Source organism: Chrysochloris asiatica, unplaced genomic scaffold (assembly GCF_000296735.1).
Source record: "Chrysochloris asiatica unplaced genomic scaffold, ChrAsi1.0 scaffold00169, whole genome shotgun sequence".
In the NCBI taxonomy this organism is placed as follows: Eukaryota; Metazoa; Chordata; class Mammalia; order Afrosoricida; family Chrysochloridae; genus Chrysochloris; species Chrysochloris asiatica.
In genome coordinates, this window is record NW_006408687.1 from 6894059 (window position 1) to 6909529 (window position 15471).

The 15471-nt window shown below is 39.6% G+C and overlaps 1 protein-coding gene across 1 annotated transcript in view; it reads left to right on the forward strand.

The window, feature by feature from the left end:
• The window catches only part of SEPT11 (septin 11), a 129593-nt gene that overhangs the window by 91390 nt on the left and 22732 nt on the right, over positions 1-15471 (forward strand). The window contains exon 4 of the mRNA XM_006871585.1: positions 11760-11946. Within this exon, the coding sequence (XP_006871647.1) occupies positions 11760-11946 (187 nt within the window). The remainder of the gene's footprint in view (positions 1-11759; positions 11947-15471) is intronic.

A 15471-nucleotide genomic window follows, 5' to 3' on the forward strand; every position in this document is an offset into this window, starting at 1 on the left:
ATAGAAGAAAGCATTTCCCAGTCCTGGGCAGTCCTCACAGCTGTTACATTTGAGCCTGTTGCTGCTACCACTGTGCCAATCCATCTTGTTGTGGGTCTTCTTCTTTTTCTCCGACCCTTCTTTTTACCAAGCATGATGTCTTTCTACAGGGACTTGTCCTTCCTGATAATCTGTCCAAAGTGAGAGAAACAAAGTATCACTATGGTTGCTTCTAAGGAGCATTCTGGCTATACTTCCTGCAAGCCAGCTTTGTTTGTTCTTCTGACAGACCATGGAACTTTTTCAGTACAACACAGTAATTCAAATGCATCAGTTCTTCTGTGATCTCCTTATTCATTGTCCAAATTTCATGTGTATATGTGATTTCCGCATTCTACTGGGTCACCTCTCTTTGGAATGAATGCAAATATAGATCTCTTCCAATCAGTTAAGTCAGATCTCTTTCAATCAGTTTGGTACATATCTATGCCAAATTTCTTGGCATAGATAAGTGAGTGCTTCAGTGCTTTATCAGTTTGTTGAAAGATTTGAATTAGAATTCTATCACTTCCTGGAGACTTGTTTTTTGCCAATACCTTCAGTGCAGTTTGCACGTCTTCCTTCGGTACCATCAGTTCTTGATCATATGCTACCTCTTGAAATGGTTGAATAGAGACCGTTTCTTTTTGGTAGAGTGACTCTGTGTATATTTTCCATCTTCTTTAGATGCTCTTCTGCAGTATTCAATATTTTGCACATAGAATCCTTCAATATTGCAAGATAAGGCTTGAAATTTTTCTTCAGTTCTTTCAGCTTGAGAAATATTGAGCATGTTCTTGTCTTCTGGTTTTCTAACTTCAGGTCTTTGTACATTCCACTCTAATACTTGACTTTTTCTTCTTGAGCTGACCTTTGTATTTTTCAGGTCAGCTCTTAAACCACCTCATTTCTTCCATTTGCATTTCTGTGCTGGAGAGAGCAAGTTTCAGAGTCTCTTCTAACATCCGTTTTGGTTTTTTCCTTCTTTCGTGTCATCTTAATGACCTTTTGCTTACTTCCTGTATGATATTCTTGATATCATCCCACAATTCTCCTGGTCTTCCATCATTAGTGTCTAATGCATTAAATCTGTTCTTGAGATGGTCTGTAAATGCAGGTGGGATATATTCAAGGTCATATTTTGGCTCTTGTGGATGCGTTTTAATTTTCTTCAGCTTCAGTCTGAATTTGCATATGAGCAATTGATTGTCTGTTCCACACTCAGCCCTTGGCCGTGTTTTGGCTGATGATATTGACATTTTCCACAGTCTCTTCCCACAGCTAGTCAATTTGATTATTGTTGTATTACATTTGGTGAGGTCCTTGTGTATGTTGTTGTTGTTAAGTGCCATTAAGTCAGTTCTGACTCATAACAACCCTGAACAGTGTTTGTGAGGAGCATCTGATGGGTTTGAACCATGACCTCGTAGTTAGTAATTCAGTGCTTATCTTAAAATGATATTTGCAATGATTAAGTTATTGGTCTTAGAAAATTCAGCCATGTTATTTTCAGCATTATTTCTGTCACCAAGGCCTTTCTTTTTGGTTCTAACTTTAACATTCCAATCACCAGTAGTTATCAATGCATCTTCATTATATGTTTGATCAATTTCATTATATGTTTGATCAATTTCAGACATAAGTTGGTAATATTCTTCTATTTCATTATCACAGCCTCTAATGGTTGTGCGTAATGGTTTGAATGATAGTGGTATTAACTGATTATCCTTGGAGCCATATGGATATTATCTTATCACAGACAGCATTGTACTTCAAGACAGATCTTTAAATGATCTCTTTGACAATGAGTGAGATGCTATTCCTCTTGAATTTATTGTTATTTGCATAGTAAATCATAGTCCCATTCAAAATTGCCAACACCAGTCCATTTCAGCGCACGAATGCTGAGAATTTCAATCTTTGTGTATTCCATTTCATTTTTCACAACTCCTAGTTTTCCTAGATTCGTATTTCATACATTCCATGTTCTGATTATTTTCATAACTGCTTTTCCTCATTTTGAGTTGTGCCCCATCAGCAAAGAAAGGTCTTAAAAGCTTTGCTCCGTTCATGTCATTATGGTAAAAACTCTACTTTGAGGAGGCATCGCTTTCCCAGTCTTATTTTGAGTGCCTTCCAACCTGAGGGCCTCATCTTCTGACGCCATATCTGACAATGTTCTGCCGCTATTTATAAGATTTTAGTGGCTAATCGTTCAGTAGTAGTCTGTCTCTCCTTCTACCTAGTCTGTCTTATTCTGGAGGCTCTGCTGAAACCTGTCCACTATGGGTGACCCTTACTGGTCTTGAAAATATTAGTGGCATAGCTCCCACCATCACAGCAACACACACCACAGTATGAAAAACTGACGGAAGAGTGGTGGCAAAATAACTTGTTGTTGTTGTTGTTGTTGTTGTTAAGTGCCATCAAATCGGTTCAAACCCATAGCGACCCTATATAGGGTTTCCAAGGAGTGGCTGGTGAGCTTGAACCGCTGACCTTGTGGTTCAAACTGACTTTGCAGTCTAGTGCATTAATCCACAATGTCACAGCAGGACTCCTATAGGCAGGTGGGTGGGCCAGTTTTATTTTTATGAAATACACTATACTCAATTTATAAAGCCTAGTAATTTTGACTGTTCAATGTGAGTTACTGTCTGCCCTTATTTGATCAAAGCTGCCCTTCTTTAATACTTGCTGGTTTACACCCCATATGTTAATCTTAGTCCCAGGATAGCCTTCTAAGATCCCCCATCCTCTTCAGCAATCTCACTCTCAGCTGTTTTGTGGCTATTGTGCATATTTAGCTCATCCTCAAAACAAGTGTGAGACAGTTGAAGTAAAACTGTCCCAGATCCAGACTGTTCCAGAGGGGACAGCCAACCTTGTGGGTACCCGTACAATATTTATCCTACAGTGCCATTGTTGTTGTTAAGTGCCGTCCAGTCAGTTCCTATCCATAGTAACCCTGTATAGGGTTTTCAAGGAGCACCTGGTGAGCTTGAACCGCCAACTTTGTGGCTCAAACCAACTTTGCAATCCAGCGCCTTACCCTACAGTGCCACACCAGGACTCCTACAGAGCCACAGCACTCTCATTTATCCTGAAAACTAATACATCATCCAACCTCCCCAGCTCCTCAGCCCTAGGAACACACTACTCTGTATAAAAAACCAAACTCACTGCTGTCGAGTCATCTTGACTCATAGAGACCCCCATAGAGCAGAAAATCACTGCTCCACAGGGTTTCCAAGACTGCACATATCTAGGCTAGCAGATTGCCACATCTGTCTCCCCTGCAATGGCTGGTAGTTTAAAATACCCACCTTTCAGTTAGCATTTGAGCATTTAACTATTGCTCTAACAGTGGTGTCTATAGATTTGCCTGTTTTGGATATTTCCTATACATGAAATCATACAGTAGGTGTCCTTCTGTGTCAGACGTCTTTAATTACCCTGATGCTTTCAGAGTTCATACCTGCTGGAGCATGAACCAATGCTTCTTTCCTTTTTTATGGCCGAATTACATTCCATTCATTAGTTGATGAGCTTTGGGGTTGCTTCCTGCATTTCAGCTATTATGTATACGGTTGCTGTGAGCATTTGTTTGCACAATTCTGTCTGAACTTCCATTTTCTGTTCTTTGGGGTGTATATCTAGGAGTTGGAATTGCTGAATTATGTGTCAACTGTTGAACATTTTTAGCAACTGCCAAACTGTTTTCCAAAATTAAATGCACCACTTTATATTCTTACCAGCACTGGATGAGGGTTCCAATTTCTCCACAATACCAACAACATTTGTTATTTGCTGTCTTAAGTTAAAGTGATTCTAGTGGGTGTCAAGGAGTCCTGCTGTGGTACTGTAGGATGAGCACTGGACAGCTAACCACAAGGTTTGTGGTTCAAACCCACCAGCCACTCCTTGGAAACCCTATACAAGGTCTACTCAAGGCACTTAACAACAACAAATGGGTATAAATGGAGTCCTGGTGTGGTGCTGTAGGATACACACTAGACTACTTAACTGCAAGGTCGGCAGTTAAAACCCTACCAGCTGCTCCTTGGAAACTCTATCAAAGTTTGCCATGAGTTTGAATCAACTCGACTGCACTTAACAATAAGAAGTGGGTGTAAAATAGTACCTCAGTCAGGTTTTCAAATGATAGCTAATGATATTGAGTATCTGTTTATATCTTTATTGGCCAGTTTAAAACCTTATTTAGAGAAGTGTCTATTCAGATCCCTTTTCCATTATTACATTGGTTTGTTTGGCTTTGTATTGTTGAGTTGTAAGATATTCCGGATAGTAGCTTTTATGAGAGACATAATTTCCAAGTGTTTTTGCCATTTTATGTTTTGTCATTTCACTTAAGAGCTCTGTAAAGCACAGAAGTTTTTATTTTTCATGAAGTCGACCTGTTCTGTTTTGTTGTTGCTTGTGATTTTGGTGTCGTATCTAAGGAACAGTTGTCTGCTTCAAACTGGGAAGTATGAATCTTCAAATTTTGCTCTTGTAATTCTTGATCCCTTTCCTTCTGAATTTTAAGATCAACCTGTCAGTTTCCACATAAAATCTTCCTGAGGTTTTGATGGGGGCTATAAGGAACCCCCCTAGCCTTGATGGTCCTTTGGGCTAGGCATTAGGCTGCTAACCTCATGCTTGGTGGTTTAAACCTACCAGCCACGCTGTGAGAGAAATATGAAGCTGTCTGCATCCGTAAAGATTTATAGTCTCAAAAAGCCTGGGTCGGTTCCTCTAAGTCAGCATCAGCTTGATGACAGTGGTTTAGGTTTGGTTGGATGTTAAATCTGTAGCTCAAATAGGGAGTATGACCATCTTACCCTATGATCCATGAGTACAGGATGTCTTTCCATTGATTTAGATCTTCTTTAAGTTATCATATTGAATATGTAATTCATGTACTTTTTAGGTTAAATTTATTTCTGAGTATTTGGTTCATGGTGGTCTTTTAATTTTTCTTTATTTTGTTTTCAAAATTAATGATTATATTATTGTGCATTGCTTGTGTATGGAAATATAATGGATTTTTGCATATTGATCATGTATCAGACAACCCTGCTAACTTCCTCTATTCACTCTAGTTGCTTTTGTATGTGTCTGTGTGTATTCCTTCAAATATTCAGTATACAGTATCATGGCATTTGCAAACAGTATATAGATTTACCTCTTCCTTTCCAGCCTGTTCTTATTTATAAATATATCTTTTTCTTGTGTAGTTTCCCTGGCAAGAACCTCCAGCATAATGTTGAATGTTGTTGATGTTGTTAGTGTCTTTGATTCGGTTCCAACTCACCAGAGGAACAGCTGGTGAGCTTGAACCACCGACTTGGCTATTCAAACTGATCTTGCGGTCCACTGCTTCTCAGCATTACAGAAGTAACCAAAGTGGACATTGTTGATAGAAGGAAAGCATTTAGTCTTTCAACATAAATTTGATGCTAAAACTAAAAAAAAAAATCCCATTGCCCTCGAGTTGATTCATACTCAGTGGTGGTGGTGTTGTGGGTGTGTCATGGAGTCAGTTCCGATTCATAGTGACCCTGTACAGGGTTTCCGAGGCTGTAAATCTTTAAGGAAGCAGAAAGCCTCCTTTTTTTCCCGCGGAACAGCTGGTAGTTTTAAACTGCTGACCTTGAGGTTAGTAGCCCAATTTGTAACCATTACGCTACCAGAGCTCCTTCAGACTCAGTAATGACCGAGAAATATTTAATTGTCTAGCTGAGTATCCAGTTTATTATTTTTATCCATAGAGTACTAAAAATTCCCCTAATACAAATTGTCCTGTGATAACAGGAGCAATTGTTGGATATAGTAGTAAGAAAGATTTTATTTTGCGTTTGGCCCAATGAGCTATCTGTATATTGTCTGGAGGCAGAGGGCAGCTAAACTCTGACCCAGCAGCTGAGCAGTTTTTTTTTTTTTAAATTTATGACCTTAATGAAAAGGAGTGATGGAGAGGTTTCTGCCTGAAGGCTGCTTGAGATGCCAAGTGAAATAACTGAAGAGAAAGCTCTGGAGAAAAGAAAGAGTACACAGATGCATTGTGGGAGACAGGAAGAGACCAGGGGCTCCTGGTCATTACACAGCCATGTAATACACTCACATGGAGGCCTATTCTTCATCTCTCAGGCCATAAAGATTTCTCCCTGGGGTTAGATAATGGCATGCTTGTGCAGGTCCTGATTGGAAGGCAGCAACTGCTCTCTTTGGGTCCCTTCCTACAGGAATGGGAACTGCCTTCTAGCATCTTGCTGCTAGAATTGCATGTGCAGTTCCAGCTTCAAGTTGTTACCTCAGCACCAACAGTAAGTTTTAGCCCTGCCCCTAAACTGGGCCTTTTCCTCAGGCTGCTGGTCGATTTTTCATACACCAGTGCTGAGGATCAGATGGTTAGTTATACACAATCCTCATATTTGCAGCTGGAGGCCTCTTTAAGAAATGATCTGACTCATTTGGGTCAAATAATCGTTTCCAAGGAGATTTAGAAGAGAGGAAGTGTGATATTAACCTAACCTAGATACCAAATATTTTTTTTTCCTCTGAAATTTCTTGACAGCTGTTGCATAACCTCTTTAAATGGCATTTTGAAATTCTGTTACCTTGTTCCTCAGAAGGCATTGTTGATGTGGTTGACTTTAAACCCAAATGACCACTGCTTAAAAATAGTCATTCAGACAAATGACTGTTTCCATCAAAAAACTTGGAAGTGGGATATGCATTTTTGCATCCGTATGTAACCATATGGGAAAGGATGTGCTGTTTTCCTAAACCCATGGTTATTTTTACCTACTTTGGGGATTAGGCAAGCTTTTCTGCCATGGATGCAAGACTTCAAGAATGTCCCAGTTTGTTTATCTAGATCTTCGGACATGTCAGCATTCCTGCGTCCTTATCTGCCTCTGACCAGGCTAGCTAGAAGGAGGCAGGAAGAGAGATCTGGTAAGGTTTCCTGTTATGTTTAATAGCAGAGCATGTTTAACTCTTAGCTGTTTAAGGGCTTCTTTGTTTGGGCTGTCTAGACTGTTTAGTAAAGAAGGACAGGGATCTGGAAAAGAAGGGAAAACAAGTTTTGCTATCCAGTTGGAAACAGAATCATCTTCAGTTTACCTCACAGCTGGTAGATGGGGTCTCAATGCAGTATCATTCACTGTAATGGTAATCGGCTTTGAAAAGCATGCATAGCTGCAACCACTAAGAGAAACATCAGCCTCATCAAATGCTTATCAGAGTTAGAAGAGTAGTGAAATGGATGATTTGGTCTTTTTTTTTCCCTCTCATTTTGACTTCACTACAAAATGTGTGATATCAAGGTTCTTTTTTTTTATTTTTAAGAGCTTCTTTATTTTTTTAATGTTTTATTGTGAATTATGTGATAGCTTACATGGGAGAACATTAGCTTTACATTTATCCTATCGTATGTTGTTTCATTGCCATGGTTACAATCCCCTCCATGCATCATCAACCAACCAAAGGTTATACCCTGCAAGCCTGCCCACCCCCAGTCTTCAGCACACAGTCACTCTCCCTCTCTGGATCTAGAGTCCCCAGCCGCTCCATCTCTCTACATCATCGTCTCTGCCTCCATCTCTGTCATCACTGCTTCTCTGGATAGGGTCCCACTCTTGGCTCTTCTCCCTTTGATTTGGCCTTTACACTCTAAATTTTCATCACACTTTATCGTGGAGGTGGTCAAGAGTTAAGAAAATTGATTTTGGCTAATAGTAAGATAACTATTTGTTATATGTTGTTGTTGTTGTTGTGAAGTGCTGTTGAGGTGGTTCTGACCCATAGCGACCCTGTGTAGGGTTTCTGAGGAGCAGCTGGTAAGCTTGAACCGCTCACCTTGCAGTTTAAACAGCTTTGCAGTCTGGCGCATGAACCCACAGCGCCACACCAGGACTCTGTTGTTGTTGTTAGCTATCTTCAATTCATGGTGACCCTACCTGTGTGTGTGGCAGAGTAGAATTGCTCCCTGGGGCTTTCTTGGATGTAATCTTGATGGCAGCAGATCACCAGGCCTTTTCTTCCATGGTGCTACTAGGCGAGGTCAAACCTTAGTTGCTGTTGTTAAATGTCATCGAGTTGATTCTGACACAAGCAACCCTGTATAGGGTTTCTGAGGAGCAGCTGGTGGGTCTGAACTTCCGACCTTGTGGTTAGTAGTCCAGTGCTGATCTTACAGTGCACATCAGTACTGAAACCTCGATAACGGTTCATATATAAAATGTCCCAGAATATTGGCATTGGCTATTTTGCAAGAATGATTAGTGGATAGGTTGGGTGGATAAATAACACTGTATAAAATGTGTTTCCACTTAATTTTAACTTTCCCTAGTATATTTTCCATCAATTTTAGCGTCAACCTCTTATCATTTTGCTGCTGTCTTTTTTGTTTGTTTCACTCATATGGGGAAAAAAAAAAAAAAAAAGAGTGAGTAAAAAGGAACCCCCTCGTGCCTTAAAAAGGAGCTCTGGTAGCGTAGTGGTTACGAATCAGGCTGCGAACCGCCGGGTCAGCAGTTCGAAACTACCAGCTGTTCCGCGGAAGCAAGATGAGGCTTTCTGCTCCGGTAAAGATTTACAGCCTCGGAAACCCTGTACCGAATTGCTATGAATTGGAACTGACTCCATGGCACATAACCACGACATACCTTAAAAGGCAAATACGTGAAAACTTAAGGACCAGATTTGATTCGTCCTCCCGCCACCTTCCTCTGAATGGTACCATTACATTTACAATCCAGAGAATTTTAAGTTGGCTACATTGAATATAATATAAATACGTGTCCTTTCTATAAGGATAAAAATGAACCAAGACAAAGTTATGATTAAGCTTTCTCATATTTATGACTGAACATGGATAAAAAAGAAGTGGAAAGGAGAAAGGGGCAGAGAATTTATTTTAAAAATTACAAAGAGGAGTACAAAACCAGTTGACTGATTTGTTATTCATTGGTATAATTATATCTGATATAAGGAATAGTGATTTGTACAAGTGGTCCCCCAGGAATACATTTATTTGTTTATAATGGTATAGGAGATAAAATAGTTGGGGTTTTATGCTTGCTCATGTAAATAAGAGAGAAGAAGGAGGTCTCTAGATAGAAACCTAGCTTTTTGACTTGGCCAGTAGTGGGGTAGATGGAGGAACCATTCATCTTGCTCAGGAATCTAAGGGACGTATGGATTTGGGGACAAGATGAGTTCAGTTTTGGACTTTTACTTTATTACAGAAACATATAGAAATATCTAGTAAGTAGTTGGAAGATGGATCTGAAGCTCAGATGAAAGACCTAGGCTGGAGGCAGAGCTATGTGGATTGTCATCACTTACCTTAGGTGGTAATTGACAGAATGGAGTAAGTACAGTTTTGCTGGGAGACCACATGGAGTGAAATGAAGGAGATTGAAAAATTGTCCAGGCCTCCCTAAAAGGGCTAGACAAAAGGAAACCTGAGATGTAAGAGGAGAACAAAAGAGTTCTTTGGATATGTTGAATTCAGGGCTCTGGAAAAGGTGATGTGTTCCATAGTTCCATAATTTTAAGAATAGTTTTTAAAACCAGAGATGTAGAGGGAAATGAATAGAAACTAATAAGAGTTCTTATAAAAGAAATGTATTTCATTCATATAATTCAATCTTGGATATAGAGAATAGTAATTTTTATAAATCGTTCCCCAGGGGTATACTTGTAAATAGTTGAGAGGAGTTGTTGAAAAGGTGAAAATCAGAAACTGAGCATTTTTTCCCACTTGATACTAGTTTGCCTTACACAGAAATATCCACTCTGATCTCCCAAACAGCTGCCCCAGTGTCAGGGGACTGAGGACCAGCCCCAGCACTGAGAGGGCATGAGTGGGTGGACATTATGGGAGTGACCTGGTCCCCCACCCTACAGGGCGTGAGGTCACTGGCAGAACAGTTATCATGGAGCTGGTGGGTGTTAGGTTCCCTTTTTCAGTCTTTTAAAGAGTTGTGTTTGCTTTTCTTTCCTTTTTTTTAGGTTTGCTTTTCTTTGTGCTTATAATATCTGTTGTTTTATTATTACTATGTGCCAGTCCTTTAGATCTATTTCTTGTTTCTTTGTCGCAACAGCTCTCTGATGTAGGTATTATATTTTTGTTCCTGTTTACCTGAAGGAAATTGAGGCACAGAAAGGTTTAGTAACCTGTTCAAGATCCTTCAGCTAATAAGTTGTGGAACCAGGTTTTAGTCCTAGAAAGTCTGTTTTGAGTTCATGCATCCAACTGTCATGCTATAAAATTGTTACGTAATAATAATAATTATTATTTAATACATGGATGCATGGTAGCTCTGTAGGATAAGCACTGGACTGTGAATGACAAGGTCTTCAGTTTGAGCCCACCAGCCTCTCTATGGGAGAAAGATGAGGCTTTCTGTTCACACAAGGATTTATAGCCTTGGAAACCCTTTACAGGGTTTCACTATGAATCAGAACTGACTCTACTGCATTTAATAACAACATGGTATGTGCTTATATTTTCAAATTGGAAAATTTGAAATCTTACCACTGGCTTACCCTTTCTATTAGAATTTTGCTTGTTATGACATAAAACTCTTGTTACTACACTGGGGTATTTTATTATTCTTTTACACATCTTTAGATTTTTGTCTGCTCAGATTGAACCAATGTCATCAAAATGTTTTTTTTCTGATCACTCTGGTTTGGTACATATTTTTTTCTTCTCTTAGGATGCCTTCTGTTATAAAAGATGTGTAATTTCCTTTCAAAACTATTGGTTTAACATATGTGTCTTGGATTTGGATATTGAATAGTTTTATTTTTCTGGATATTGAATAGTTTCATTTTTCATAAAGCATATATATATATCATTCCTCAGCAAGGTAGTAAACTTGGGGAGAAGTATTAACCCATACATTCCTAATAGACCACCAAGCTCATTGCTGCTGAAACCAACTTTTCCTGAGTATCCCCTTGAGATCCCGAAAGAGTTCGTGAATTTTGACAATGACCTAGTTTACTACTTACTCCCTGGAGAACATATAGTTTATTGTGCATATATTCCCAATATGCTATTAATGCTTATGTTTACGATCATTTAATATAATCATCCAGAATTACCCAAAACAGATTTGAGTTAGGCTTTGATGAGAAGGGAGGGCTGTAACATTTACTTTAAAATCATAACCTTTTTAGAGTTGAAGGCATTCTAAAGATCGTAAGGTTCCAGCTACCTCATTTTATGGGTGAATTATGGCCTGTACCCAGAGCTTTAAGGGACCACAGAGAATCCCTCATGTCTCTGCTGGGGGATAGGGACAAGGAACCTACAGAGAAACGTTCCTGGTTGGGAGTGACACCTTATTCCTGAAATGACAGGTCAGTTTCATTTTGTGCACCAGTGTTAGTCAGTTGGTGGAGACTGTCAAAAGCTCTGTATTGAGAAGGACTTTGAGGCTTCGTTTTACCCAACAGGAAAGATTGCAATAAATGGATGCTTCTGGAAGAAATGACAGCATGTAATATTTATAGGTTCTGCTTTAAAGTGAACCAAGGAGTGGGAAAGATGAAAATGCCAAGGTATTCAGGGTCTAGATGATAGAAGGCCTTGGATACTGGGCCGCATCTCTTAGGGAAGATGGAACCATTGAAGAAGACACTTAGTGGAGGGCTGTACTGCACTGAACATGGCTGATTTGAAAATGTATTTTCAAAAATGTTCTTCTGCATTCTAGCTACAAGCCAATAGTAGAATATATTGATGCCCAGTTTGAGGCCTACCTGCAAGAGGAGTTGAAGATCAAACGTTCACTCTTCAATTACCACGACACAAGAATCCACGCATGCCTCTACTTCATTGCCCCAACTGGACATTCACTGAAGTCCCTGGACCTGGTCACCATGAAAAAACTGGACAGTAAGGTACTCCTTTTAGATCACGTTCATTCTAAATTCCTAGTTTATTCTCTGCTTTCAGTATAATTTGTTTTCAGATATCATTGGGATTAGCAATGTGAGAAAAATGCTTCAAAATTTCTGAACGTTAGGCAAACACAAAGCAAACAAAACTACTTTCCTCATATAGTTTAGTTTCTTGGATTATTTGCTCAGCATACAGATTGAATAAATATAATGAAAGGATACAACTCTGATGCACAGCTTTCCTGATTTTAAACCACACAGTCTCCCCCTTTTTCTGTTTGAGTGATTGCTTCTTAATCCATATACAGGTTCCACATGAGCACAATTCATTGTTCAGGAATTCCCATTCTTCTCAGTGTTATCCATAGTCTGTTATGATCCACACAGTCAAATGCCTTTGCATAGTCAACAAAGCACAAGTAAACATCTTTCTGCTATTCTTTTCTTTCAGCCCAGATCTCTCTGACATTAGGAATGATATCCCTCTTTTCTTCTAACTCCGACTTGAATTTCTGGCAGTTCTCTGTTGATGTACTGCTGCTGTGATTTTTTAATTATCTTCAGCAAAATTTTACTTGAATGCGATATTAATGATATTGTTTAATCATTTCCACATTCTGTTGGATCACCTTTCTTTGGAACAGGCATAGATGAGTGTTTTCAGTGTTGTATCCATTTGTTGGACCGTCTCTAGTGGTGTACTGCCAATTCCTAGAGCCTTGTTTTCATCAATGCCTTCAGGGCAGCTTGCATTTCTTCTTTAAGTACCATCAATTTTGATCATATGCTACCTCCTGAAAAGGTTGACCCCCATCCAATTCTCTTTGGTACAGAACTCTTTGTATGACTTCCATTGTCTTTTGTTGCTTCCTACATCCTTCAGAATCCGTCAGCTTTGCAACTCCAAGCTTGATTTTGTTTTCTTCAGTTCTTTCAGCGTGAGAACTACTGAATGTATTTTTCCCTTTTGGTTTTTTAATTCCAGTCTTTGTACGTTTCATTACACTGTGTCTTTTTCTCAAGCTACCTTTTGAAATGTCCTTTTAGTTCATCATTCCTTCCTTTTGCTTTAGTTGCTGTATGCTCAAGAACAAGCTTCAGAGTTCCTTCTGACACCCATTTTGATCTTTTCTTTCTGTCTGGTGTTTTAAATGGCCTTTTGCTTTCTTCATGTGTCAGCCCACAACTTGTGTGGCATTCAGTCTTAGTGTTCAAGGCATCAAATCTATTCTTGAGATGATCTCTTAATTCAAGTAGGCTTTACTTAACATAAAGGAGCTCTGGTAGCGTAGTGGTTAATGAAACAGGCTGCTAACCTCAAGGTTGGCAGTTTGAAACTACCACCTGTTCCATGGGAGAAAGATGAGGCTTTTCTGCTCCTGTAAAGATTTACAGCCTCAGAAACCCTGTGCAGGGTCACTATGAATCGGAACCGACTCCACGGTACTTAATAACAACATACTTAACATTGGAGTCCTGGTGTGGCACTGTGGGTTAATGAGCTGGACTGAAAAGTCAGTTTGAACCATAAGGTTGATGGTTCCAGCTCACCAGCCACTCCTTTGAAACCCTATACAGGGCCTGTATGGGTCAGAACTGACTTGACGGCATTTAACAACTGGTGTGGCTCTATGCATTAATGCACTAGAACACAAGGTCATTTGAATTGCAAGGTCCATGGTTCAAATTCACCTGCCACTCTTCAGAAATGCTATACAGGGTCGCTATGGGTCCAAACTAACTTGACGGCACTTAACAACAACAATCCTCAACATTGCACTTTGGCTTTTGTGGACTTGTTTTAATTTGACCTTGCATACGAGAAGTTAATGTTCTGTTCCACAGTCAGCTTTTGGCCTTATTCTGACTGATACTAAGCTTCTCCATAGTCTCTTTCCACAGATGTAGTTGATTTGATTCCTTTGTATTCCATTTGGCTAGGCCCAGGTACATAGTTGCAGTTTATGTTGTTGAAAAAGGCATTTCCAATGTGTACGTCTTACAAAATTCTGCCATGCAAACTCTGGCATCATTTCTATCACCAAGCCCACATTTTCCAACTACTGATCACTTTCTTCATTTTTGGCATTATTCATTGGTAAATAATGTTGAATAATAGTTGTATCAACTGGTCGTCCTTGTAGGCATATGGATAAATCATTCTGTCACTGATAGCATTCTACTTCATTTAGGATAGACCTTGAAATGTTTTTTCACAGTGTGGCACCATTCAATTGATCATTTCTGGTGTAGTGTAGACCATGTGATTGTCCGATTCAAAATGGCCAGTTTCCCCTTCCCCCCTGCCCCATTTCAACTCACTAATGACTAGGATATCTATCTCCAGGCATGCCATTTCATTTTTTAAAACTTACAGCATTCCTTGATCCATACTTCATGAATTCCATTTTCAGATTAGTAGTGGACGTTGACAGCTGCTTCTTCTCATTGTGAGTCATATCACGTCAGCAAATGAAGATCTGGAAAGGTCCCTGAACTTTACGAAAGTCAACTTTACTTTGAGGAGTTAGCTCTTTCCCAGTCGTATTGTGAGTGCCTCTCAGCCTGTTGGGCTCATCTCACTATTTAGACAGTGTTTTGCTACTACTATAAGACTCTCACTGATCAGTGTTTTCTGAAGTAGATTGCCAAGACCTGTCTTAGTCTCGAAGCTCTGCTGAAAACTTTGCACTGTGGGTAACCCTGCTGGTACTTGAAATACCAGTGGTAAATACCCAGAGTACAATAAACTAACAGACAAGTTCTTGTTGTTATTAAGTGCCGTCGAGTAGGTTCTGACGCATAAGAACCTTGTATAGGGAGGGTTTCTGAGGAGTGTCTGGTGAGTTTGAACTGCTGAACTCACACTTCAAAGCAACATTGTGGTTGAGTGCTTATCCTACAGCTCCAATACCAGGACTCCCACAGACAACTGGCGGGTGATTATGTTTCATAGGGTTGAATGTTTCATAGGGTTGATTATAAAAGTAGAAGAATCAGCAAAATCAATACAACTAAAAATATCCCCATAGAGAAGGTTAACTTCCAAAGCACTGATAACTATTGTGTGGCCAGAAAGCAAAGTACTATTTGTGCTATTGCCAAGTTTTGTTTAGACAAGTAAAGTAAAGAGTTAAGGCAGATATGTGATACTTTTTAAAAAAGACTTGAACTCCTGCCACTAAGGAGAAATAGATTTTAGATCTAAATGACTTTGTTTCTCTGCTATTTTGTTTACATTGATAGCAAATGGATACTAAATGTGTCCAAAAGTTGCTGTCACTGCTAAGTAAGTGCTGACAAGCTGGTTCTGACTCATAGCGACCCTGTGTAGGCTTTCTGAAGAGTGACTGGTGAGTTTGGATTGCCAGTGTTGTGGTTAGCAGTCCAGTGCTTATCCTATAGCACCACACCAGATATAAGAGGTTGTTGTTGTTGATGTTAGGTGCCATTGAGTTGGTGCCGACTCATAGCGACCTCATGCACAGCAGAACGGAAACACTGCCCGATCCTGGGCCAACCTCA